Source organism: Salvelinus fontinalis, chromosome 29 (genome assembly GCF_029448725.1).
Source record: "Salvelinus fontinalis isolate EN_2023a chromosome 29, ASM2944872v1, whole genome shotgun sequence".
Lineage (NCBI taxonomy): Eukaryota > Metazoa > Chordata > Actinopteri > Salmoniformes > Salmonidae > Salvelinus > Salvelinus fontinalis.
The window spans coordinates 41,142,850-41,169,088 of record NC_074693.1 but is presented as its reverse complement, the minus strand read 5'-3'; the positions used below and the strand labels follow the sequence as shown (position 1 = coordinate 41,169,088).

The following is a 26,239-nucleotide window of genomic DNA, read 5'->3' as shown; positions in this document are numbered from 1 at the left end:
AAATGTGATAGGAAAGCATCCAATTGGAAAATGTGACTATTTACAGGAAATATATACAATAGGGCATGTAATGATACTGTGTGGGCAGTATGAGGGAAAGAGAAAGGCTGAGATCCAGTATGAGGGTGAAGTGGATACAGGAAATTAGTTTAAAGAGTACACTGAGTAGAACGTCATTAGATACAATATTCTCAAATATTTTGTTACCTTTTTTTATTAATGGAAACGGGGCTGGCAGGTGGGATTTAGTTTCTCCCCGTCTCTGGTCCATACTCCAGTACAGTAGGTGGCGGTAATGCACCATAACGTTGGCTGCCAACTGCTGACAAACCCCACCGAATAAAAATATCGCTGAGTATTTAGCAAAATTAGCCAACAAAATAACAGAGTCATTGATGAAACTGCACATCTGACGTTGATCTCGACAGTTTCAGGTAATTTTCAGAAAATATAGCCTAACCCGAATTGTTCGTGTTAGCTACATTGAAGCCAGACATTCCACACAGAGAATATTTAAGATAGTTTACGGTACATTACATGCTTGGTAGCTAGTCTAGCCAGAATTGAGCTGGCTAACGATACTAGCACTAGCTAACAAGCGTCAGAACATTCTAGAGTGTGAAGGCAGTCATGCGTTAGCTAGCTTACATTAGGCTAGCTCATTTATTTACCGGGATTAGCCAGTTTGATAACGTTCTCTCAATTAACTCATTATATAAAGCCAACACATTTGCTTGCTAAGTACTATAGTTGGCTTGTTATCACTTCCTGATCTGTCTCACGTTTGTGTGGCTAATAATTGCGGTCTAAGTTAGCTAGCTAAGCTAGTTGAATAGCGACTATGCTATGTTCTGACAATGTTACAGCTGAGCCAAAGATATTGATGCCCGAACTGACAGTCATCTAACGTTGGGTAGCTTGAATCAGTTAACATTTTAGCTAGTTGCTTTTACGTTAACGTCTGCACTTAGCATATCAAAAGCAACTCATGAACGTGTGTTTAAACTAATCAGCGTTTTCATTCTTGCCATTTCTTCAGAGTAAAGTGGGCTTTCTATGTCAAGGTGCTAGAAGTTATTCATTAATCGTCGTCTTTGTGTATCATTCTCTCTTCAGCGGTAAACGAGAGTCAAAAAGATGGCTGACACAGAGCAAACAAGTGCCCCTCCCCCTCAATTAGGGCCAGTGGTGAGTATTCATGCACTTCTACTTCGAGATCATAGATTGTACCTGTTAGGCAGGATGTATACTCTGTAGTGTAGAAGCACTGTGACTTCACCACACAAATTTGGCTGCATGTTGTAACTTTACGCACTCTCCAGTGATGTTTTGTTACGAACATTTGGTTGAGTATAAACCCAGCGTAAAGCCTATTTTATACACTGTGCAAGTACTCAACGCAAGGACACTCATCTACACTAATTGATAGTGATGCACCGATATTACATTTTTGGCCGATATCCGATATTTTCCTTGCCAAAGAAAACGATACAAATATATTTTTTGCTGCCCTTTAAGCATTCTAGTACAGTTAAATAGTTAAAACGCACACGGATGCAACGGTCTAAGGCACTGCATCTCAGTGCAAGAGGCATCACTACAGTCCCTGGTTCGAATCCAGGCTGTATCACATCCGGCCGTGATTGGGAGTCCCATAGGGCGGTACACAATTGGCCGAGTGTCGTCCTGGTTTGGCTGGAGAGGCCGTTATTGTAAATAAGAATTTGTTCTTAACTGACTTGCCTAGTTAGATAAAGGTTACACACTCCACACTGACCAAAAATATTTTTTTGTTGGCATTTACGCATGTCCCCATTACCAGTAAAATATAATGAAAACCTATTTTTCACTTACTTGCTGTGCTGTTTATTTGTTCAGTCGTTTCATTCTCAACCAGAATTTCTATGGAATGCCGTTTGGGTCTTTGCGTGTCAAAAAATGTCAAATAACACTATTTGACGTGTCACATAAGCTTATTGACCAATAACTGACACCCCATTACATTGCTTCACATCCCAACCTTGTTTGACATTATATAATCTAATATAGGACCTGAATATGACTGCATGTCACATAATAATTTTAACGCATTCATGATTTTTTTACATAGTTATTACACATTGATTACACTATCACTCGTATTTCATATGTCACAATGATTCATTGATACGTATGCTATAATGCTGGTAAAGTTGTCTTGCGCACCTACAGAGCTGGTCATTAAAATAAAAAAGCTAGCAAGCTCATGGATGCAAACAATGTTCTTCCCCAAAAACATAGCAAAATGACAGCTGTTTCAGTAGCTATATAGTTAGCTATCTAACTATATAGCTAGGTGTCATTATATAAATTAGGGTTATTTTAGAAGACAGTTCTTATTTGATTAATGGTTGTCGAACCCATATGTGAAGCTAGCCACAATAAGGATTAGCCACAATAGTGGACTTTGATGTTAGCCTTCAAAACAAAAGTATGTAATTGACAATGATGCAAATTAATACAAATAGTAGAATTATGCCATACTTGAACAGATCAGGCTAAACGAGGTTGGAATGTTATATAAAATCAACAGACAATCATTTGTTAATTTGACAAAAGTCTGTTGAAATCACACTGGATGTATTATACTTTAGAATTGCATTGGGGGCATACTTAGTTCACTGTACAGCCTTACCTATGGATTGTGGATCAATGACATGGGGTATCAGTCTACTCATTGACACCCAGAGAACATTAGCAGCGTAGCTCTTATTGTGGGACTCTGAAACAACTGAATTGAGCCCCATTCATTGACAACCTATGTGTATTGAACACTATTCCAGAGGAAAAACAAAACTGCGTGGATGTTTTGGAGTCTGAGGAGGATGTTGGGAAAAAATATATTGAGTAGACTAATACCCCATTTCATTGGTCCCCAATCCTTAGGTAAAGCTGTACAGTGCAATATGAATGTCAATACACACAATAGGCTGACAGGGGAGGGGATTTCACACAGTCACAGTCCCGCGATAAGAGCTAAAACACTAATATTTGCGTAAACTCTTCACAGTTATGTTCTGTGGGTGTCACTGAGTAGACTGACACCCCATTACATTGCTTCATATTACAACCTTGTTTGACATTATATAATCTAAATATGGCATGATTCCACCAATTGTGACCTTCTGCATCACTTTCAAATAGGTACTTTTATTTTGAAGGCAAACCGCAAATTCAACTTTTGTGCCAAATCCTTATTGTGGCTAGCTTCACAACACCCAACCCGGTCTGGTCGAGCCGCACTAGCCAGAAGGAGTTAGCTGGCTGCTTATAATGTTATCTTTGGGCAACAGGGTTAAGTAGCTGGCTAGCTATTTATTTTCATGAACTGAAATTCAATTTCAATAGGTGAACAACAAGTGACTACCTAGTAGAGGACGACCGATTTATGATTTTTCAACACCGATTATTGGAGGACCAAAAAAGCAGATACCGATTAATCGGCCAATTTTTTAATTTATTTGTAATAATGACAATTACAACAATACTGAATGAACACTTATTTTAACTTAATATAATACATCAATGAAATCAATTTAGCCGCAAATAACTAATGAAACATGTTCAATTTGGTTAAATAATGAAAAAACAAAGTGTTGGAGAAGAAAGTAAAAGTGCAATATGTGCCATGTAAGAAAGCTAACGTTTAAGTTCCTTGCTCAGAACATGAGAACATATGAAAGCTGGTGGTTCCTTTTAACATGAGTCTTCAATATTTCCAGGTAAGAAGTTTTAGGTTGTAGTTATTATAGGAATTATAGGACTATTTTGCTCTCTACCATTTGTATTTCATTAACCTTTGACTATTGGATGTTCTTACAGGCACTTCAGTATTGCCAGTAACAGTATAGCTTCCGTCCCTCTCCTCGCTCCTACCTGGGCTCGAACCAGGAACACATCGACAACAGCCGCTCTCGAAGCAGCGTTACCCATGCAGAGCAAGGGGAACAACCCCTCCAAGTCTCAGAGCGAGTGACGTTTGAAACACTATTAGTGCGCACCCCGCTAACTAGCTAACCATTTCACATTGGTTACACCAGCCTAATCTCAGGAGTTGATAGCCTTGAAGTCATAAACAGCGCAATGCTTGAAGCACAACGAAGAGCTGCTGGAAAAACGCACGAAAGTGCTATTTGAATGAATGCTTACGAGCCTGCTGCTGCCTACCACCGCTCAGACTGCTCTATCAAATCATAGACTTAGTTATAACATAATAAGACACAGAAATACGAGCCTTAGGTCATTAATATGGTCGAATCCGGAAACTACCATCTCGAGAACAAGACGTTTATTCTTTCAGTGAAATACGGAACCGTTCCGTATTTTATCTAACGGGTGGCATCCATAAGTCTAAATATTCCTGTTACATTGCACAACCTTCAATGTTATGTCATAATTACGTAAAATTCTGTCAAATTAGGCGGCCCAAACTGTTGCATATACAGTGACTCTGCGTGCAATGAACGCAAGAGAAGTGACACAATTTCACCTGGTTAATATTGCCTGCTAACTTTTAGCTAAATATGCAGGTTTAAAAATATATACTTCTGTGTATTGATTTTAAGAAAGGCGTTGGACTAGTTAACTGTAAGGTTGCAAAATTGAATCCCCCGAGCTGACAAGATAAAAATCTGTCTTTCTGCCCCTGAACGAGGCAGTTAACCCACCGTTCCTAGGCCGTCATTGAAAATAAGAATGTGTTCTTAACTGACTTGCCTAGTTAAATAAAGGTGTACAAAAAAAAAATATATATATTTTTTAAATTAAGGGCCAAATCTGTGTCCAAAAATACAGATTTCCGAGTGTTATGAAAACTTGAAATTGGCCCTAATTAATCGGCCATTCTGATTAATCGGTCGACCTCTACTACCTAGCTAATACTTACTCACAAGGATTCCTAAATCATTGCTAAGAATAATGAGAATGACTGCAGTTTCGACTGGTCATTGTTTTCAGGCTGGTTGTATTGGTGCTAGGTACCAGCCAGAAGTTGCGGTCGAACAAATAATGCTTTATTAACAACACGATATTATAAACACATAGTTTGTGGCCGGTGTTTGCTTTTTTGTACAGCTTTGACAGTGCTACTGATAGTAGTGGTGGCGCTTGGCTTGCACGTGCAAATTCATAACACACAACATTCTATAATAGAACTGTGTTATTTGACATGTAAAATTTAAAGCTTATTTAACGCGTCAAATGGTGTTATTGGACATGTATCTTTTTTGACACGCAAAGACCCAAACGGTGTCGGGAAGCTAATAGCAGTGCCGCTATTACTGTGTAACTCCGGTAGGGTAACATCTGAAAAATAATGCACTTGGTAATGTGTACCGGTGCTCGACCAGTCGCGAAAGCCAACATCACTCACAACAGAGAACGGTTGATTGTCAACGGCAATGAATTCCGTTATCTTGGCGTTAATGAATTTCACCTTTGAGTTCTCGCTGAAATGTTGTTCTTACTTTTTCAAATGACTGCTCGACTTGTTTACTGCTCGATCCACACAGCAGACATTGTGGGCTAGGTTAGGAATGCTGTGTTGCACGTGTAGCGCAAAATTTTACGTGGCGTCATTATGTCATGTACCTACGTTATATAGGTATGCACGTCAGCTTTGACATTGGTTTGCACATCGGCGTTAAACTAGACATCGGACTGATACCGGTGTTGGCATTTTTAGCTAATATCGGTCGATACCGATATGTTCACCAATATAGCGCGTATCCCTACTAATTGGCTGTCCTGTGCAGTTGTATTACAAAAACATGCAGAAGTGTGCAGCCCCAAATTTGTAGTGCAATGCACGTGTGCAGGGAAAACATATGTGTAGGTAATTGCGTCCTTGTAGACATTATTTTTATTTTTTGGTCTCACATTTTGGTGTATTTCAGATCATTTGGATAGTGCTCAATGATACAATATAGGCTTGTGGATGGTGATTTTAAAATATATTTAGTTAAGTTTTTCTAACCTCATGAACTTGAATGTACTCTATTTTTTTTCACAGCAATTCATGTTGGCTAACAAACTAGAGACGGCAATGTGGCTCTCACGGCTCTTCACCATCTATTGCTCAGTAATGTTCATTCTACCACTCTTAGGGTAAGGGTCAATGCTCCAATTTTTGACTTTGTCTATATCAGGGCTCTCCAACCCTGTTCCTGGAGCACTACCATTCCTCAGGAGGTTTTCAGTCCAACCCCAGTTGTAACTAACCTGACTCAATTTATCAACCAGCTACTCTAGTGTGCAGTTTGGGTTTTGCATTATTGTTAATGTTAACACCAGGGATAATATTTTTCTGGTTGTGCATATAGCAACAATAGCTGACACAGAAAACCAATGCAGAACTGCAAAATTAACAATGTTTTGGTGATGGCATTATCAAATTACTGTCTTGAATGGTCACGTGATGCCACCACATTCAATTTCATAGCATATTGTCGTCCAAATTGTTTCACCTTTTCGATATACTGAAATGTAGTTAACTAGTCTGAGTTCCCTCAAAGTAATGCATTTATCTGTTTTCTTTTTTTTCTTTTTTATTCTAGACCCCAGGCGGCTGCCAATTTCTACCAGCGTGCGCTGCTGGCCAACGCCCTCACCAGTGCTCTGCGACTACACCAGAGGCTCCCTCACTTCCAGCTCAGCAGAGCCTTCCTAGCCCAGGCACTCCAAGAGGACAGCTGTCACTACCTGCTGTACTCCCTCATCCTGGTCAACTCTAACCCCATCACAAGTATCCTCTCAACCATACGTAAAGGCTTTATCACAATAGCCTGGTCCCAAACCCGTTTGTGTTGTGTAGCTGAATCCCAGCGTCATTGTCATGTCAGGCTAATGTCACCATGCCTTGGTGGTTCTGTCATAAGGGTCTCTGATAAAGCTAGAGCTTTGTATATCGCCACCAAACTGGTTTGGGGAGAATGCTAATTGCTAATGCAGGAAGGTTTTTGTAATGCTTGGGGTCATGGTTTCAGTTATACAAACCTATTTACCTGTTAACAAGAAGGCGTTGCTTGAAAACACTTTGAAGCTGCCCTTCAATGTCTGTTTTGCGTTGTTGTCCATCTTAACTGCTGTTTGCCCTTTAACCGCTGTCTACAGTGAGCATATTCCCAGTCTTCCTCTTCTCGTTGCTTCATGCAACTGCCTACACAAAGAAGGTTCTTGATGTAAGTATCCTCTTGATTGCAAAACATTTAAACATTTGTGAAGCCATAAAAAGCCAGTTGGGTAAAGCATAGCCAGCACTTGAAAAAGGGTATTTTGTGATTTGGATGGTGACAATTACCTTTATGCTCATTAGGCATTTCTAATTTAGGAAATTCATGGGAAATCTAGTGTGTAAGGTGCTCTTTAAGTGCGTGTTTAGTCATCATTTGGTCATCCTGATGTATATAATTCCCCTCGTAGGCAATGGGACCCAATAGCCTGCCCTTTGTGAGGAACTTCCTCAACAAGCTCACAGCCAACCAGCAGAACATCCTGAAGTTCATCGCCTGCAACGAGATCTTCCTCATGCCAGCCACCGTATTCATGCTATTCAGGTATGTCTTATTTCTTGGTACATTTCTCTACACATTTTAATGGCACCTTAGACTGAATTATGTTTTTCCTTTTTGTCTGTTTTGCAATACCTGTATGCACTGAGATAAGAATTCATTGATTGTCCACCCCCACCCAGTCACTTGATTGACTCGTGGCTTTTGTTGTGTTGACAGTGGCCAGGGAAGCTTGCTGCAGCCTTTCATTTACTACAGGTTTCTAACTCTCCGCTACACCTCAAGGAGAAACCCATATTGCCGGTAAGTAGCCTCAATTGACTTCTGGAGGTGTAGTAATTTCAATATGTTGGATAATTGTACAATAGCAAATATGGCAAATTGCATTTCTCAACCCATCATTTCCTTCATCTCCCTGTCCACTCCTCCCAGCACCCTATTCTCAGAGCTGCGGATTCTGCTGGAGCATTTCATCATGAAGCCCGCCTGCCCCGCCTTCTTCAGAAAGATGTGCCTCAACAGTATCGCCTTTATGAGTCGCCTGGCCCCCACCGGAGTGTGACCTCACTTTCTGCCCCCCACAACCACAGTTTGTACTGTAAGGGGTGTGGCGGCATGTCAAGTCGAAAGGGACCGACGAGCAACAACAGAGTGAAATACTTTTGAATGTTACATGTCAGGTCTGTGTTCCTGCTGCTCTGTTCATTTGCTACAGCGGAGGCTTAGGCTCAGCCTGCGATGCACTGAAAATCCCCCGATTTTTATTTGTTTTTAAATGGCTTTGTGGAGTAGCTGGACACTCACTCACTCCCCCTCCACCCCCCTTTCTCTCTCTTTGGGAAGAACACCAGCTGACTATCTGATGTGTTCTACTTCTTCTAAGGATTGACCTTATGATGGTAATTGTCTTTGGTCTGTCCTGTATGATTTATTTATTCATGGGAAATACTTGTTCTTCTCTTGCAAAAAAAAAAATTAACTTCTGAGATTAGATATTTAATTTAAATTGTACTATACATAGTTGTAATCATTCTTTTTTATTAATCGTATTGTGGTTTTCAAAGGCAATGAGATGTCAGTTGCTCTGCGATTTCTACATCCACCAATTCCATTTTATACATTTTTTTTCTTACGTGGAAAGCATTGGTTGTTATGATTGTCTTAACACATTTTTACTCTTTGAAATTCAAATGTGATCTATGCCATGTAACTCACTACTTGGTGTGTTACATGGCACTGAAAAGAGAATATCTGCTGTACTTCTGAAGATTTGAATAGTACAATGACATGCAGTCAAAAGGATTTATGCTAAAAAATTAGTTTCACTATACCAGCAGGTCCTCAGTCTGTGCAGAAAGCACATGGTATGCAGTAAATGGGAAGGACTTGGCTGGCTTCAAATGGAAGTGTATAGTTGCATTTTGAATAGGTTTTCTAATTAAAAATGTCTTAAATTCAACTGATTCGTGGCTAATAACCCTAGTTTTATGGTTCACTGCATGCCCACATTGCCATGTTAAATGTATTTATTATTTACTTGTAGAGAAACCGTTTGTGTAGATCTGAAATAAATTCATCCATCTTAAATCAATAAAATATTAAAGAAATTACCTTGTTGAATGACATTTATAGCCTCCATATTGACTAATATAAACATGATTTGTATCAATTAGTATTTTTTTACTCCTTTTTGTAGCGTCAGGGATTTTAAGATCTGCTTGGTTTTTGTCAGTGATTGGTCAGCGCTATCCGGGAGCCAACGGCGCTATGACTGTTTATTTTAGAACGCTTCTGCATGGAATTATTACGTAGTTGTTTATAACGTAGCTACTATCGGGGAAGACGCTGGACCACGCTAAACCAATCAGAATCTAAGTTGAATCTCACCGACACCATCACCCAATGATCTAGAAGCTTCTTCAAACGACATCGTTGTCCATGGTAACGGGTCCAGTGTGCTCAGAGAATAACCAGATCCTAGCTCGACAACGTGAATTTGCTACTATGTCGATAAACTAACTTGAACAACGATGTGCCAGCTATATGGAATATGTTAATGATACTGGTCCGTGTGTGTCACGTGGATTTCGAGTAACGCAAACCAGCTAAATTAGCCAACTAGGGGTGAGTTCGTAAATTCAGAGCGTTGTCAGATTGTCCGTTCGTAAAAACTGGACGTTCTGGCTGAGAAGTAGGGTTGATCCGAGCGTTCTGACTGGGGCATACTGATCTCACGACAGACAAGCACCCAAGCTAACTGGCTAACGTTGGCTAGCTACTTGTCACACATTATAGAACACCTCACTGTTGCTGGCAACAATTTCATTACGTTAAGCTTAGTCTTTAGTAACTCGATGAATTGTGATACTGATTTACACTGGCTGTAACATTCATCGTCACAGGTTGGTCTGACTTCTCAGAAAACCACGAGGCTCCCAGAAGGTACTGTAACGTTACTGTGCATTATTAGAGGTGACCCATAAACATACCTTGTGGTTGGTTTGGAATATGCTCTTGAAATCTGTCTCTGAACAATGCCCCAGTATTCAGTTACAAATTTAATTTAGCGTGTTACCGGTTGCTGATGGTGGTGTGAGAACTTGTTTTGGGATGAAAAAAGGAGTAGCTGTGGTATGTATGGGGTCTTACATATTCAACGTCATTGAAATACTAGCCTGGGCGCCAGTCTGTTTTTAGCCAACTCATTCATCATTGTTGGCTAAAGCAGAACCAGACTGGCACTGAGGCTAGCAGAATACAACAACTTTCATGGGCTTCATATGAATGCCTACTGCCGTTGTCCCCCTGTACAAGGCACTTAGCCTAACCTGCTCCGGGGAAACTGCTCTGCAGCTGACCCTGTGCTGTTCGGTGGGATGGGTACCATGTTCTCAAAAATACAAGTTTCCATTGTGTAATAAATAAATAAGGTTTCAATCTATGAATGTTGATTGTGGTTATCTTTTCCAGCCTGTGTTCAAGACATTGCCAGGGCAGAAGTCGCAGCTCAGAAGTGAAGGAATACACCAATAAAGGCAAACAGTTCCTGTCCTTTGAGGCCAACCTTACAGAAAGCATTAAAGCCATGTCATTTCTTTTACTTTTTGATTTGACATAGGTTACCTTGCCTCGGTTCCAGGCCCTCTACACATGTTCGTTAACAGTGATGAACGAGACTTGGGAGTATGGTGAGAGTATAAGGCTACCTTTTATTGTGAAAGAGACTTGGAGCATTTTTTAATTGGTGTATAAATAAGGAGAACTGTGGGTGTTTTTTTAATGCCTACAGTGTGTTTTGCAGGCATGTTTCAGGAGCAGACCTTTTTGTACGTGCGAGTTACATCTACAACCACTACTGTGAATGCAAGGACCAAGACTACTACCTGTCCGGAGACAAAATCAATGACATTGTGTGTTTGTCTGCTGAGAACTTGGGCCGCATTGTCCATGTGTTGGCATGTCAAGACAGAGTTTGGAGTGTTGCAGGTCAAGCTTTTACCACACTGTCTGTCATTTAATCCCATTTCCATACAATCCAACGAGTGTTTTCTAATGGGTGAAGGGAAATTAGTACTTCAAAGAGTTTGTCATTTCTTGCCCATAGGGATCTGAGCTATTGTATGATATTGAAGTCCCTGGTCCTCCCTCAGTTTTGGAGCTGTACAATAGACATGGAGGCAAGTACAATATTCTTATACTGAACTCAAATGTCAATTTCACACATCCCTGTACTTACAGTGCCTTCAGAAAGTATTCACACCCCTTGACTTTTTCCACATTTTGTTGGTTACAGCCTGAATTTAAAATTGATTACATTTAGATGTTTTTGTCACTAGCTTACACACAAAACCCCATAATGTCAAAGGGGAATTCTGTTTTTAGAAATGACTAGAAATGAAAAGCTAAAATGTCGAGTCAATAAGTATTCAACCCCTTTGTTATGGCAAGCCTAAATAAGTTAATGAGTAAAAATGTGCTTAACGAGTCATGTAATAAGTTGAATGGACTCACTTTGTGTGCAATAATAGTGTTTAACATGATTTTTGAATGACTACCTCATCTCTGTACCCCACACATACAATTATCTGTAAGGTCCGTCAGTCGAGTAATGAATTTCAAACACAGATTCAACCACAAAGACCAGGGAGGTTTTCCAATGCCTCAAAGTAGGGCACCTATTGGTAGATTGGTAAAACATTTAAAAAGCAAACATTGAATATTTTGGGCATGGTGAAGTTATTAATTACACTTTGGATGGTGTATCAATACACCCAGTCTCTACAGAGATACAAGCGTCCTTCCTAACTCAGATGCCGGAGAGGAAGGAAACGGCTCAGGGATTTCACGATGAGGCCAATAGTGACTTTAAAACAGTTACAGAGTTTAATGGCTGTGATAACTGAAAACTGAGGATACATCAACAACATTGTAGTTACTGCACAATACTAACCTAAATGACACAGTGTAAAGAAGGAAGCCTGTACTGTAACGGCTGTCAAAGTCGTTCTCCTCAGACGAGGAGGAGCATGGATCGGACCAACACGCAGAGTGGAAAGTAGTCATTATTTAATGAACGTAAACTGAACACTTACACACACAAAAACAACAAACGTGACCAAACCAAAAACAGTCCCGTGTGGCACGAACACAGACACGAGATACAACCACCCACAAAACACACGTGAAACCTAGGCTGCCTAAGTATGATTCTCAATCAGGGACAACGATTGACAGCTGTCTCTGATTGAGAATCATACCCAGCCGAACACAAACATCCCAACATAGAAAATCAAACATAGACAAACCCACCCAACTCACGCCCTGACCAACTAAATAAATACAAGAAAAAGGAAAAACAGGTCAGGAACGTGACATGTACAGAATAAAAATATTCCAAAACATGCATCCTGTTTGCAATAAGGCAAATAAAAGTAAAACAGCAAAAAACGTGTCAAAGAAATTAACTTTATGTCCTGAATACAAAGTGTTATCTTTGGGTACCACTCTTCATGTTTTCAAGCATGGTGGCGGTTGCATGATGTTATGGGAATGCTTGTCATCGGCAAGGACCAGGGAGTTTTTTAGGATAAAATTAAACGTAATAGTGCTAAGCACAGGAAAACGCCAAGAGGAAAAGCTAGTTTAGTCCTCTTTCCAACAGACACTGAGAGACATTCACCTTTCAGCAGGACAATAACCTAAAACACAAGGCCAAATATGCACTGGAGACGATACAGAATGTTGCTGAGTGGCCGAGTTACAGTTTTGACCTTTCGGCTTGAGAATGTATGCCCTCCGACTCTGTCTGCCGAATCCTTTCTCTTTGCTCTTGTTTTCCTTAATAGGATGTCGGTAGGCGGAGCCGGGAGGGTCGTCAGCAAAATGGGACACACCTGGGCTCGGGTGTGTCCCAGGATAAATGCACCTCTTCCCCATTCATTGGGGACACTCTCTCCATGCAGACACCTTTATAGATTTTTTTGTGGCCTTTTTGGTTGTTTGCTTTGGCACCTTTCAACACCCCGCATTATCACATTTATGCATGCAAAACACTCACTTACACTACTGATTACACACACCATTGTTAATTGTACTTAGTTTACTTAATTTAATAAATATATTTTCTTATTCCTCGTCTCCACGTTGTCTCCCTTTTGTTATGAACTTTGAGCCGGTTCGTGACAATGGCAAGACTTGAAAATGGCTGTCTAGCAGTGATCCCCTACCAACTTGACAATGCGTGAAGAATTTTATAAAGAATAATGTGCAAATATTGTACAATCCACATGTTTTGACTCAGGAGGTTGAACACTTAATCTAGATAATAGTATTTTAGTTTTCATTACAAATGTTAGGGTGAGTTGCACCAACATGGATTAACTCTTAAACTGGGTTAAATCAAGGTTTAACTATTAATCTTGGAGCACCAAATGTTTAACCTAGTTTTAAATTAATCCTTGTTAAATTAAATCCTTCTGCTAATCTAACTTTAGTTTTCACTTTAAAGCTAGGTTAATGTTAATCCCGTTAATCATTTAAAAAAAGAAACAATACAAACTTAGATTGGAGGTTAATTCAAAACTACCACTTGAGGTGGTTTAACTGATAAAATGGCAGCATATCTAACTGGAGCGACCAAAACGACAGAGTTCCTCAGAGAATAATTAGAGACAGGTTGAATCCTGTTGAGTTTTTGATAAGATACCACTTCTCCAAATACTCTGTAATGCAACTGGAAAGGTTGCACCAACCATTAAGCATGGGAGTGATAGGAATGTAGCTATACCCCAACTACTTCAGCTGCTGGTCCCCTACGGTTCTACGCAACTGGATGTTTCCAGATGGTGGATCTTTTTGGACTCCACAAGTCAAACGTCTGCAGGATTGTAGTCCGAGTGTCCAGTGCTATTGCCTGTCTGAAGAATCAGTACATAAGTTTCAATCCTACAGAAACAGCTGGATTTTACAGGAGAGGTAGATTCCCAGGTGTACTAGGAGCAATAGACTGTACACACATTTCTATTCCCAACCCTGGTGGTGAGAATGGAGAACTATTCCGTAATCGGAAAGGTTACTGCTCCATCAACGTGCAGGCTGTCTGATGACAAAGGTTAGCTCACCAACATCGTAGCTAGATGGCCAGGATCCACCCATGACAGCAAAATCTTTGACAATAGTCATCTGGGTGCAATGCTGGAAAAGGGAGGGGCATATGAAGGCCACCTACTAGGTGACAATGGATATGCCTGTCCTGGGTACCTTATGACTCCCCTTTTAAACCCCAAGACACCTTAAGAGAGAGAATACAACACCTCTCATATCCTGGCAAGTGTGGGGGGGGGAAAGATTCCCCTGCATAAAGGAGGGGCTCCGCACGAAGATGGACACTACACTGACAATCATTATTGCAGTTGCGGCTCTGTATAACTTTGGCAAGAGACAAGCTACCTGAGGAGGCTGAGGACCTACCTGAGAAGAATGAAGATGGCCAGGTGCAACATGCTGCCAATGCAAATGGGAATGCTGTGAAAACCTTGATTGAGAACCATTTTGCAGCCTAAGGTGTGTATAATGTAACATTGGTAACATGTAAAAAGCAATATTATATTTTGATCAACAGGTACAATTCCTAATCAGGCTATCTGTATTCAAATGTATTATTAAGACTTTGTTATTCTCAATACCATACAGGGTGGAACTGGAAGCACCAGAACACAAGAGTGGAGACAAGACTGGAGGATACCAAATCGCTTGGGAAAGCATTGTTTTAATAAATAATTCCTTAAATAAATAAAAAGATTCTTTACACAGGGCCATTTGTTTCCCTGGAGAGGTTTCTGAATTTGCAGTAGCTCCTTTTATAAATTCAGGACCTCAATCTGCAGTAGAATTTTCTCTTTCCAGCTACAAAACATCAATATGAGCTTGGTTCATGTCAGTTCCGGTGTTTTTGCTGCTGGCACGCAAAATCCAGGCACTGCTGTTACTCCATGGCACAGTGTGTCAGCTTAACTAAACGAAAGAAAATGGCTGAGCAGTATATGTGGAACGGTATCAAATACATCACACATGGTTTCTATGTGTTTGATGCTATTCCATTCACTCCGTTACAGCCATTATTATGAGCCGTCCTCCCCTCAGCAGCCGCCACTGATGCCGAGTTATTCAGGCAAGTGTATCATGCGCTCTGCCTTCTCCTCTCCGAGCAGACACCTAGAACCAAGAACACTTCAATAGAACGTGTTTTTGATTGGTTGTCGGTAGCTATTTTTCCTTTAACTTGTCGACATTTATTAAAACATTCGTATAGAAAATATGCGACAATTGCCAAATGCGGTGCCTTTCCATTTAACTATCTTGTGTCGATAAAAACAGCTGGATGTAACGACGTCACACCAACAAGTGTTCCATTACTGATTTAGGCCAATTGGGCATTAATAAATTGGCGAGAGCCTGTATGCCTTTCCACCTATCTGTTTCATGTCTCAGGTGGCCTATGAAAGCCAGCATGGATAGAATGCAAGAATTGACTAATATTTGCCATATTCTAAAAATTGTCGTTAGGGCTGGGCGGTAAACCGTATTTTATGATATACTGGAATTGATGCATGGACCGGTTTGGGTTTTTACTTTACCTTCTAGAACAGTATTTGAATGTTTGGTTGTTAAATGTGATACGCCGTGTGTAACGTCCATTTTCATAGTTTACTTCGCTACTTCAATCATCTCTCTCAGCTCTCTCTCCATGCCGTTTTCCACACAGATCTACCCCCGCCCCCTGTCACTCAAGGAGCACATTTGTGTTTCCTCGACCAGGAGACACTTGAATTCAGTCTGCATGGTCAATTCAGTGCATGCAACAATGATGCTGTTTTCACTTTGCTTCTTAATATAAATCTCCTAGCGTTCTATAATTACACTATTCGTTTGTGTTTCTTACTTCGGCAAACAGGAAGTTTGTCTTTTCTTAGCTAGTTGAGCCTAAATCTTGTTAGCCAGTAATGTTAATGGCTAGCTAGCTAATAAATTAACTGGGTCAGAGCAAACCTAATGAGCAATACAGCCTGATTACTCCAGTGATATTGTGGACCTAAATCAGCATGTTGTTTGTGCAACATTATCTTCTAAATCAAAGAGGAATAGGTGAAGCAAGAATATGTTAGCTACATGAAGTAGCTAAGAGGAAACATTCAATGTAGCCAATGCATTCCTAAAATTCTATTTCAGGTGACACTGTAGGCTATACTTCAGTAAGCACGGACCGACGCCTGCAACTTTTGGATATCCTTTTTTGGTCCTGTCAGGACTGGACTTTTTTTTTTTTTGTGCATAGACGTCTATGTTTGGTTCAGATTTGTTTAGGTCTGTACCAGCCTTGATTTGGACCAAACATAGACGTCTACGGTTGATTCAGATTTGGCCCGGATCAGACCAAAACTTGATGTCACTGGATGTTGAAATCAAGTCCGGACCAAATCTGAACCAATCATAGACGTCTTTTTGTCGAGACTAGGGCGACAGAACAGCCAGGACCGGCACAGGAAACCTGCCTAATGTTTTATAATCTGAGGGACAGGGAATAAAATTGCTCTGAAAGTGATCCAAATGATAGACATTTACATTTACATTTAAGTCATTTAGCAGACGCTCTTATCCAGATAGCTCTCATTATCGTTCTCCTTGAATTAGAGCATTAGTATTTTTGTATAGTTATCGTCCACAAGGCCCTTACATCTGTCCATCCTACAAATGTAAAAAACCCAATAACTTTTGAACAGATTATGATAGAGATGTGGTTTGGAACATTGCTTTTCTTAGAAGAGTATCTACACAATTAACATACTATTTCACCCATTGGTCAAAATATGCGTTTCTGATTGGACCCGCTATATACCCTATACCCTACTGGCACTGTGCATATCATTTGAAATTCAGGGGGAAAATAAACACTTTATTGCCATTCAAGGTTGATAGGAATTTTTATTTTTGTTGTAGAAGTCTGAGAAATTCCAAACTTTCTATCCTAAAGTTGAAAGCATATTGTTGAAATCTATGTCTTTGTGATACTAACTTGTCTACCAGGTGTTGTCGGAGAGGGTCACCTCTATTCATGGTGGCTGTGTTGGGAAGGAGTCTTATGATGAGGTTCTGACAGCCACGTACACAGGTGAGCTATCAACAAAAGAAAAGAGAGGGTTTTGTGCACCAGCTGTACAAAAAGAATAACCACTAGAGAGAAAAACAAGTGATGTCAATGTTGTGAACGACTTGAAGTAACAATATGTATGTGTCAAAGAACCAAGTGTCATCTCTCAGGTACACTTGTGGACAGTTGCAAACCTGCATTTGCAATAGATATCAATGGAACTTTGTAAGCAAAACTCAGTGTTGGCAAGGCTAATTCAACAGCCAAAGTGGTAGTTTAGCACAAAACAAAGATAGGAGTCCTGTATTTTGCCAACATTAGAGGTAGCTAACTTAATTATGAGGACAGATAGTAGCTACGCTATATATACAAAAGTATGTGGACACCCCTTCAAATGACTGGATTTCAGGCACACCCGTTGCTGACAGGTGTGTAAAATCGAGAACACAGACATGGATACTCCATAGACGAACATAGGCAGTAGAATGGCCCATAATGAAGAACTCTGACTTGCAAGGTAAGTATTGTTCTTGGAACCTTGGGGTCTAGGGACTTGGGCTGCAGTGTCAGTGTGCATAGCCAAGTTCCAGCAGATTCTGGTTTCCTATATGGGGCTCTGACAGTTCAGGCTTCTAGGGTAAGTATTTGGGGGGGAAAGGTGGCTTCTGTAATGCCTTTTTGGAGCCGGTGGAACCTGGGTGTGCTTAGGTTGCCATTGGCCTCCTAGTTTGGTACTCTCTCAGCCGGCTTGGAGCGTGATTGTACAGTGCCTTCGGAAAGTATTAAGACCCCCTTATTCTAAAATGGATTAAATATTTTTTTTTCTCAGCAATCTACACACAATACCCAATAAAGACAAAGCAAACACAGGTTTAGATTTTATTGCAAATGTATAAAAAATGTAAAACAGACCTTATTTACATAAGTATTCAGAACCTTTGCTATCAGGTGCATCCTTTTTCCATTGATCATCCTTGAGATGTTTCTACAACTTTATTGGAGTCCACCTGGGGTAAATTAAAGTGATTGGACATGATTTGGAAAGGCACACAACTGTCTATATAAGGTTGACAGTGCATGTCAGAGCAAAAACCAAGCTATGAGGTCGAAGGAATTGTCCATAGAGCGCCGAGACAGGAATGTGTTGGGGCACAGATCTGGGGAAGGGTACCAAAATATTTCTGCAGCATTGAAGGTCCCCAAGAACACAGTGGCCTCCATCGAGGAAGAAGTTTGGAACCACCACGGCTCTTCCTAGAGCTGGCCGCCCGGGCAAACTGAGCAATCAGGGGAGAAGGGCTTTGGTCAGGGAGGTGCCCAAGAACTCAGACAGAGCTCCAGGGTTCCTTAGTGGAGATAGGAGAACATTTACATTTAAGTAATTTAGCAGACACTCTTATCCAGAGCAACTTACAAATTGGAAAGTTCATACATATTCATCCTGGTCCCCCTGTGGGAATTGAACCCTGGTCCCCCCATGGGAATTGAACCCACAACCCTGGTGTTGCAAGCGCCATGCTCTACCAACTGAGCCACACCTACCAAGAACCTTCCAGAAGGACAACCATCTCTGCAGCACTCCATCAATCAGACATTTATGGTAGAGTGGCGGCAGGGACTGGGAGACTAGTCAGGATAGAGGGAATGATGAACAGAGCAAAGTACAGAGAGATCCTTGATGAAAACCTGCTCCAGAGCGCTCAGGACCTCAGACAGGGGTGAATGTTCGTCTTCCAACAGGACAACAACCCTAAGCACACAGCCAAGACAATGCAGGAGTGGCTTTGGGACAAGTCTCTGAATGTCCTTGAGTGGCCCAGCCAGAGCCTGGACTTGAACCCGATCAAACATCTCTGGAGAAACCTGAAAATAGCTGTGCAGCGACGCTCCCCATCCAACCTGACAGAGCTTGAGAGGATCTGCAAAGACTAATTCTATGACGAGTCTGCCTATCTGCTAGAGGAATACAAGAAGCAACCAACTCACCTTGAAAGACTTTAGTTACAGTTATTGCTGTAACATTATCGTTTCACTCAAATAGTAAATCACCCATCACAGTAGCCTAGCTTGCCAGGGATCCTACATCTCTTGGGTGCATAATGAATGTGACAATATGGTTATGCAAAACTACAATCACAGTAAAGTGTGTGTTTGTTTCCGTTTCCCCACGTATGATAACTGACCTCTTCATCGACAAATTCAAAGGACAGAATGTCAAGACCAAAGGTGTCATTGCTGCTAGAAATTCTGGATAACTACGATTTGGATTCTTTAATGAATTTCTTCAATGAGGATACAAACTTTGACACTTCATTTGTAATAGCTTTTGTTTTCTTTTGTATAGAGTTTATTTTTCAGCTTTGTTTGTTTTTTGTGAGATACTAGAATCAATTATGTTACATAATATGAATTATTTATATCAATTGTCAATAACATCTAGATGTGTAAAGGCCTATATTCTGTTGGCCTAGCTATATCTTCTGTTGTATGTTCTCTTTTATAGGTTTACACATGAAAATATAATTGTTAATGTTTGACAAGTTATATTTCCATTCAAGTATGTGTACCGCAGGGGTCGGTATTGAGACCTGTTGTCTTTACTATTTATATAAATAATATTGGTCTATCTGTTAACTTGTAATATTCATCTGTATGCAGACAACACTGTTATTTATTCCAAAGACCCAACTGTTGAACAGGCTGTTAGAGCTGCAATTTGACCTTGTTACCTTACAGAAAGCCCTGTTTGGTTTAAAACGTGTACTTAATGCGGGCAAGACTAAATACATGTTCTCTAATTCTCACCCCAAAATTAAGATGGACTACGTGTTTATTCATGGTTGGTTCTCCCATTGATCGGCTCCTCGCCTATAAATATTTGGGCATTTGCATTGACAAAAATGTAATGTTTAAAAAACATACAGATAAGCTAGTTAAAAAGCTACAATTTAAAGTGGGCTGGCTTATTTTTTAGAAATGGATCTTGCCTCTCACTAAATAGCAGGAAGCAGATTGTGCAGTCAACATTCCTGACAGTTCTTGACTATGGTGACAGCATTTACCAGATTGCAGCAGCCACTACTCTTAAACCTTTGGATTCCGTCTATTATAGCACCATTCGTTTTATCAAAGGTGGCATTTTTAATACTCACCACTGCATCCTGGATCAAAAGGTTGGCTGGTCCTCAATAAAGTCCCGTAGATCACTTAATTACTGCCTTTTTTGTTTACAAAGCTCTACTACATAAGCTACAAACTTACCAAACTTTGTTGTTAAAGTATAAAAACATTAGATACAAAACTGTTGAGATTTCTCTGGTCTCCCCAGAACTTGGTAAATCCACTTTTAGTTATAATGTGCATCATTGCTGGAACCAGCTACAAAATACATTACAATTGGATATTCTGGTTCCGCTCCGCAATTTAAAATATTGATTTGGGAACTTCTTACTGAGGAATGTAACCGTTTTTCTTTAACATTTGTGTTGTGCTGTATTTTAGTTTGTTGTAAATTTAGTATATCATTTTGATTTGATTTTGTCTTATGAACTGTATAGGCAGGCTTTATTGTGAAAAAGGCCATGGTCTCAATGGTAACTCCCTGTTTAAATAAAGGTTAAAATAAAAAATATATCAAATAGAGTATTTAAATATATCAAATGTTCAATCATTTGTGGTTTATTTGTCATGGGGGTTGTCTACTCTGTATAACATAAGTGAGTGTAACAATACTTTGAGATGCTCTCAGAGAGATCATAATTATTTATACGATATTATATGAATTACAATGATAAAAAATCGACCTGTGAGTATTCATTTTCCGGTTGTCCCGCCTGACAAAAGTGTACAACGAAATCTCAACGGCTGTGCATTCGCGGCATTCGCGGACACAGAGAATCTGAGTTCTATCAGCCGCCGTAGCTTCGTGACGTACTTTCGCATTCGGCTCTGATTGGCCGTTTCAATGGTCGCGGGCTACTTGAATTGAGAAAAAGCAACATATATCTAGCTGCATGTTCTGAGAAACAAGGAACTTGGTCTAGTTAGCAGTTTTAATATTTTGTCGAACACTATGGCCAGCTAATGTTGTGGTTTCATGTAGAGGATTTTGTTGCTTCAACGTTCCAGATAAGGTTTTAAATTTGCAGCGCCGACTTTTGCTAACGGTACGTTGCCATCTCAACACGAGACTTGTGCGATAACTAGCTAACATAGCCTCTAGTTCTAAGCTCATTTGTAAGTACAGTTTATATTTAATTTACTATCAAAGTTCTGTTTAATTTTCTGTAACAAATTGCACGTTTCTACAGTGACTTGTTTGACGTCAGTGAGCCAGGAACGGAGGCTAACATGTCAGGATCAACCCAAGGACAAGGAAGTTCAGTTGATGTTCCACTGCCAGAATACCAAAACCAAGAAAATATGTTGTCCGGACTGAGGGGTACAATCAAAAACAATGTGGACAACCAGGAGAACATTGTCCCAAAGGCGCCACAGAGAACTGTCCTGGGAGCCTTGCAAAACAACAAACGCAGCAAACCTCAAACTCTGCGCGGTACAAAACAGGTTGGAAACTTGCTAACTAGCCACTAGCCAGCCAGCACCATATACTTACAGATTTGTAGACTAGCTAGCTAACATAGCAGTAGCATGCAGATTGAGCCGGGTGGCTAGCTAATTTGCTACATTTAGGGAAACACTTTTTTTTTTTAAAGGTGATATTTTCACTACCAAGCAGTTCACTTTGAATTTAATTTATATTTTACTGAATATTTGTGTCTAGAAATGTTGGGTAGGTTCACTTCCAAGTAACGTTAGTCCGCCATTTTATACTGCCAATCTCCTCTTCTGCTCATTGGGATGGGCAATTTGCATTCTCAAACACAATTCTTTCCATTATAAAATTTATTAATTTCACTTTAGTAACCATGAGTATGGAAATAATTGTCTCCTCTTTGAAATGATCCGCCCTCATTTCAGGTGCTATCCTGTGAAAATGAAGTACCTAAAAGTTATGCAGAGAAGCTGGGCAGCAAGCAGCCAGCTTTCCAGATTCATGTGGATGAGCCTGATGGTGCCTGCTCCAAGAAACAGGTGTCCCTCAAGGCCAAGCCCTCCACAGAGATTCCACCCCTGACACTGAACCCAACAGTTACCCTTCTCAGGCAGCCTCTCTCCTCTCTTGATATACCAGCAACATGTGTATCTAACATGAATGTTAGTTTTGACGGTGAGTAATCCAACCAGACTCTTTATATCCCCTATTTATTTACCCTTTTAGAACTCTGATATGAACATGATGTTGTCTCCATATGGATTAGAAAGTCAAAATTCCAATTATCTTTGTATACAGATTCTCCCATGGATATGTCGGTTATTGAAGGCGACGAGAAGCCAGTGAACGTGGCAACGGAGTATGCTTCAGAAATACACACGTATCTTAGAGAAATGGAGGTGAGCAAACTGGCGTGTGTTCATCATTCAATTGTCACACAAATAACTGAACCGTAACTAGAGTATTGTGGAAACTCCTTGTCTTTGGACTCTTGTCCTTAGGTTAAGTCCAGACCAAAAGCAGGCTACATGAAAAAGCAGCCAGACATCACCAACAGCATGCGGGCCATCCTCGTTGACTGGCTGGTGGAGGTTGGAGAGGAGTACAAACTCCAGAACGAGACGCTATACCTTGCCGTGAACTACATCGACCGTTTCTTGTCTTCCATGTCAGTCCTGCGGGGGAAGCTGCAGTTGGTCGGGACCGCTGCAATGCTGTTGGCTTCGTAAGTGTTGTAGACTCCTCCACAGCATTCTTAAAGGGAGTTTGTGTCTCAAAAGTGTGCAGAGTGAACTGAGTCTTTGCTGTCTGTAGCGCTTACTTTATGTATTAGGCCTCTGTCCCAAATGAATGGAAAAGATTGGCACCAACTTCGGACACTGGTTTTCATTATTGCAGGAAATTTGAAGAGATCTATCCCCCGGAGGTTGCAGAGTTTGTTTACATCACGGATGACACATACACGAAGAAGCAAGTGTTGCGAATGGAGCATCTGGTGTTGAAAGTGCTCTCCTTTGATCTTGCCTCTCCCACCATCAACCAGTTTCTTACACAGTACTTTCTCACCCAGCCAGTCAGCAGCAAGGTGGAGAGCTTGTCAATGGTGAGTAGAGCACACATTGTGGTCACAGCTTGTAATTTAAGTTGAAATTGTGGTTTTATTGTTCTGTTTGTCTTAGTTCCTAGGGGAGCTCAGCCTAGTTGACTCGGACCCATTCCTGAAATACTTCCCTTCTCAGACTTCTGCTGCCGCCTTAGTTTTGGCAAACCACACAGTAACAGGAGGCTCATGGGTAAGTTTTCAATGCCACAGTAAGTGTTCCAGCAGGGTAGGAGTTTCCTTGGCCTTTCCAACTGTCACTAAAGTCAGTGCCATTATTATGTCTGCTTTTTTAAAGTTAATTGTTTGATAAGTAGGCTATACCCTGTTGACAGGTTTGCTTACTGGCAACATGGGAATACACAATCTCTAATCTCCCCCCCCCCCCTGCTGCCCGTGTGTTTTTGATCCTCAGCCTCCCCGACACGCAGTCTCTTGATTGCATTGGAATTTTTTTAACAGTTAAACCCACATTTTCCTTACTCTGCTGTAGTGTGAGATTGTCATACCCTGAAGAGACCGCTAGCCTGTGTGGAATGAAAGTTTTCAATTGATCAACAGTTTCTCCCAAACTAAAATGACAACTTGTCTTTGCCCTAAAACAAATACATTTGCAGTGCCTTTTATTCCTTTTCCTGACTCGGTTTTTCTTTTCTTTTTTAGTCAAAGTCTCTGGCAGAGGTGACTGGCTACTCTTTAGAAGACCTGATGCCTTGCATAGAGGATCTGTACCAAATGTATCTCAACACTGCTACGCATGCACAGCAGTCAGTGCGGGAGAAGTACAAGGGTGCAAAGTAAGTGAACCCTACAGAATGATTTCAACTTTCTTATCTGAAAGTTGTTCATGACTCACTAGTGGTCACCGTAATCCACTGTATATACCAAATTTGCCACGTTGGCATATTTTGCTAATTGTAACAACCCATTAGTATCTAATTCATTTGATGCTAATCAATACTGAACAAAAATATAAATGCAAAAACTTTACTGAGTTACAGTTCATATAAGGAAATAAGTCAATTGAAATGCATGATTTAGTCCACAATTTATGGCTTTCACATAACTGGGCAGGGGCGCAACGATGCCGCCCATTGGGGAGCTAGGCCCAGCCAATCGGAATTATTTTTCACCTCAATGGTTTATTACAGATAAATACTCATCAGCTGCCTTGGTGGCTGGTCTCAGAAAATCCCACAGGTGAAGAAGTTGGATGTAGAGGTTCTCGGCTGGTGTACTTACACGTGGTCTGCGGTTGTGAGGCCTATTGGTTGTTCTGACAAAATTATGTTGGAGGTGGCTTACGGTAGAGAAATTAACATTCCGTTCTCTGGCAATGGCTCTGGTCGGCATGCCAATTGCACCCTCCCTAAACTTGAGCCGTTTCTGGCATTGCGTTGTGACGACTGCGCATTTTAGTCACCTTTTGTTCCAGCACAAGGTGCACCTGTAATGATCATGCTGTTTAATCAGGTTCTTGATATGCCCCACCTGTCAGGTGGATAGATTATTTTGTCAAATGAGAAATGCTTACTAACAGGAATGTAAACAAATTTGAGAGAAATATGTTTTTTGAGCATCGAACATTTCTCAGCTCTTATTTCAGCTCATGATACATGGGATCAACACTATACATGTTGCATTTTTATATTTTTGTTCAGTATAAAATGTCCAATAAGCTTACACGCTTGGCCATTGTCTTTTTAGGGTGAACTACTTAATATGTTAATTTTACCGATTTTCTATTAGATTGAACATGACTGATTAGTGTTGGTTTTTCTAACATTGTGTTTCTCGTTATCAGGTACCAAGAGGTCTCTCTCATCGAGCCCCCAGAGAAGTTGTCATTGAATTGATTTCTTTTCTTTGCTCGCCAATGCTGAGAACTGGTTTAATCTATTTCTTTCATGCACATATTTTTTAACTACATGAGACATCTTGCCAAAAAATGTCTTAACTGAACCAATGCAGCAATCTTTTGCAGCTTTGGACACAATTTAGTGAGCTTTTATGTAATTTTTACATGTACAATCCTGTAGGATTGTCTTTTATGCTTGATGCAACCCTGAGCTTTAATGTAGTTAATCAAGCAATATCATCTCTTTGTCAGTCTTTTCTCACTAGACAAATGTGTTCAGTGGTTTTTAACTGTTAAAAAGCTGTACAGATGCATCAATCAGTCTGCATTCTTGTAATTAAACTTCAGCTTATTTTTTCCCCCCTCAAACTAATAGACATGCTTGTGAATATTTCCTGACAAATCTTTCCCAGACTAGGTGTCTTGGTTTACTTGATATTTTATATGGGCTCTGTGGTTTAGTTTTTTTTTATAGCACATTTATTCTGCTCAATGGTATTCTAGCCAAAGTTGGACGCTTAAGTCTAGTTTGGTTCAACATTCCGCAGAACGCTGCCTTATTTTTTTTTTTGCCGCTTGCCTCAATCAACGGTGTCTGGTTGGGAGTTCACTTGTTGTCAATCAAGGCATCTGTGCTGTAAAATATCTTGTAAATAAATTCCATTCCTGCCAAGACCGTTATTTACTCCCTCCTATTTCAATTGTTTTATTTCATGCATGTTGGAGCTCAAAGCCTAATATTTTCAATGTACTCTAATCACACCTGCAATGCTCTGTTACATTTCAGGTGTCTTCATACAGTTGAGATATAGGATTATAAAATAATAATTGTCCATTTGGTCTGATTTGTTTCACATTGCCAAATGCCTAAACCAAGTTAATACACATTTGTGGGGGGGAATTCTCAAATTAAATCAGTCTTATCAAGAGGCTGAACTTGTGTCCCATACTTCATTTTACTGTTACTGATCTCACAACATGCGAGAGAAATGGCGCGATAGCAGCTCTATCTGCAACGTGAATGGGCTATGGA

The 26,239-nt window shown here is 40.4% G+C and overlaps 2 protein-coding genes and 1 long non-coding RNA gene across 3 annotated transcripts; all 3 read left to right on the top strand.

The window, feature by feature from the left end:
- Positions 1 to 315: 315 nt before the first annotated feature.
- Positions 316 to 9,154, top strand: LOC129827989 (transmembrane protein 33-like). Its single transcript, XM_055889362.1, has 8 exons — positions 316 to 434; positions 1,117 to 1,188; positions 6,050 to 6,144; positions 6,594 to 6,781; positions 7,150 to 7,217; positions 7,459 to 7,592; positions 7,767 to 7,850; positions 7,980 to 9,154. The coding sequence occupies exons 2-8, from the start codon at positions 1,138 to 1,140 to the stop codon at positions 8,107 to 8,109; spliced, it is 750 nt and encodes a 249-aa protein (XP_055745337.1). The 5' UTR covers positions 316 to 434; positions 1,117 to 1,137; the 3' UTR covers positions 8,110 to 9,154.
- A 159-nt stretch (positions 9,155 to 9,313) lies between these two features.
- On the top strand, positions 9,314 to 11,587 carry LOC129827988 (uncharacterized). The gene is made up of 2 exons (XR_008755235.1): positions 9,314 to 10,735; positions 10,849 to 11,587. It is a non-coding gene; the product is annotated as an uncharacterized LOC129827988 (long non-coding RNA).
- Positions 11,588 to 21,133: 9,546 nt separating this feature from the next.
- Positions 21,134 to 25,881, top strand: LOC129827987 (cyclin-A2-like). Its single transcript, XM_055889361.1, has 9 exons — positions 21,134 to 21,359; positions 21,504 to 21,759; positions 22,174 to 22,423; positions 22,547 to 22,647; positions 22,750 to 22,973; positions 23,147 to 23,351; positions 23,428 to 23,541; positions 24,012 to 24,145; positions 25,153 to 25,881. Exons 2-9 carry the CDS (start codon positions 21,544 to 21,546, stop codon positions 25,202 to 25,204), a joined length of 1,296 nt encoding a protein of 431 aa, XP_055745336.1. The 5' UTR covers positions 21,134 to 21,359; positions 21,504 to 21,543; the 3' UTR covers positions 25,205 to 25,881.
- The last annotated feature ends 358 nt before the right edge of the window (positions 25,882 to 26,239 follow it).

Coding starts and splice junctions, on each gene's coding strand:
- LOC129827989 (XM_055889362.1), top strand. CDS start 1,138: ATGGCTGACACAGAGCAAACAAGTGCCCCTCCCCCTCAATTAGGGCCA. Junction 6,782..7,149: donor CAACTCTAACCCCATCACAA/GTATCCTCTCAA, acceptor CGCTGTCTACAG/TGAGCATATTCCCAGTCTTC. Junction 7,851..7,979: donor AGGAGAAACCCATATTGCCG/GTAAGTAGCCTC, acceptor CACTCCTCCCAG/CACCCTATTCTCAGAGCTGC.
- LOC129827987 (XM_055889361.1), top strand. CDS start 21,544: ATGTCAGGATCAACCCAAGGACAAGGAAGTTCAGTTGATGTTCCACTG. Junction 22,648..22,749: donor CGTATCTTAGAGAAATGGAG/GTGAGCAAACTG, acceptor TCTTGTCCTTAG/GTTAAGTCCAGACCAAAAGC. Junction 23,542..24,011: donor CAGTAACAGGAGGCTCATGG/GTAAGTTTTCAA, acceptor TTTCTTTTTTAG/TCAAAGTCTCTGGCAGAGGT.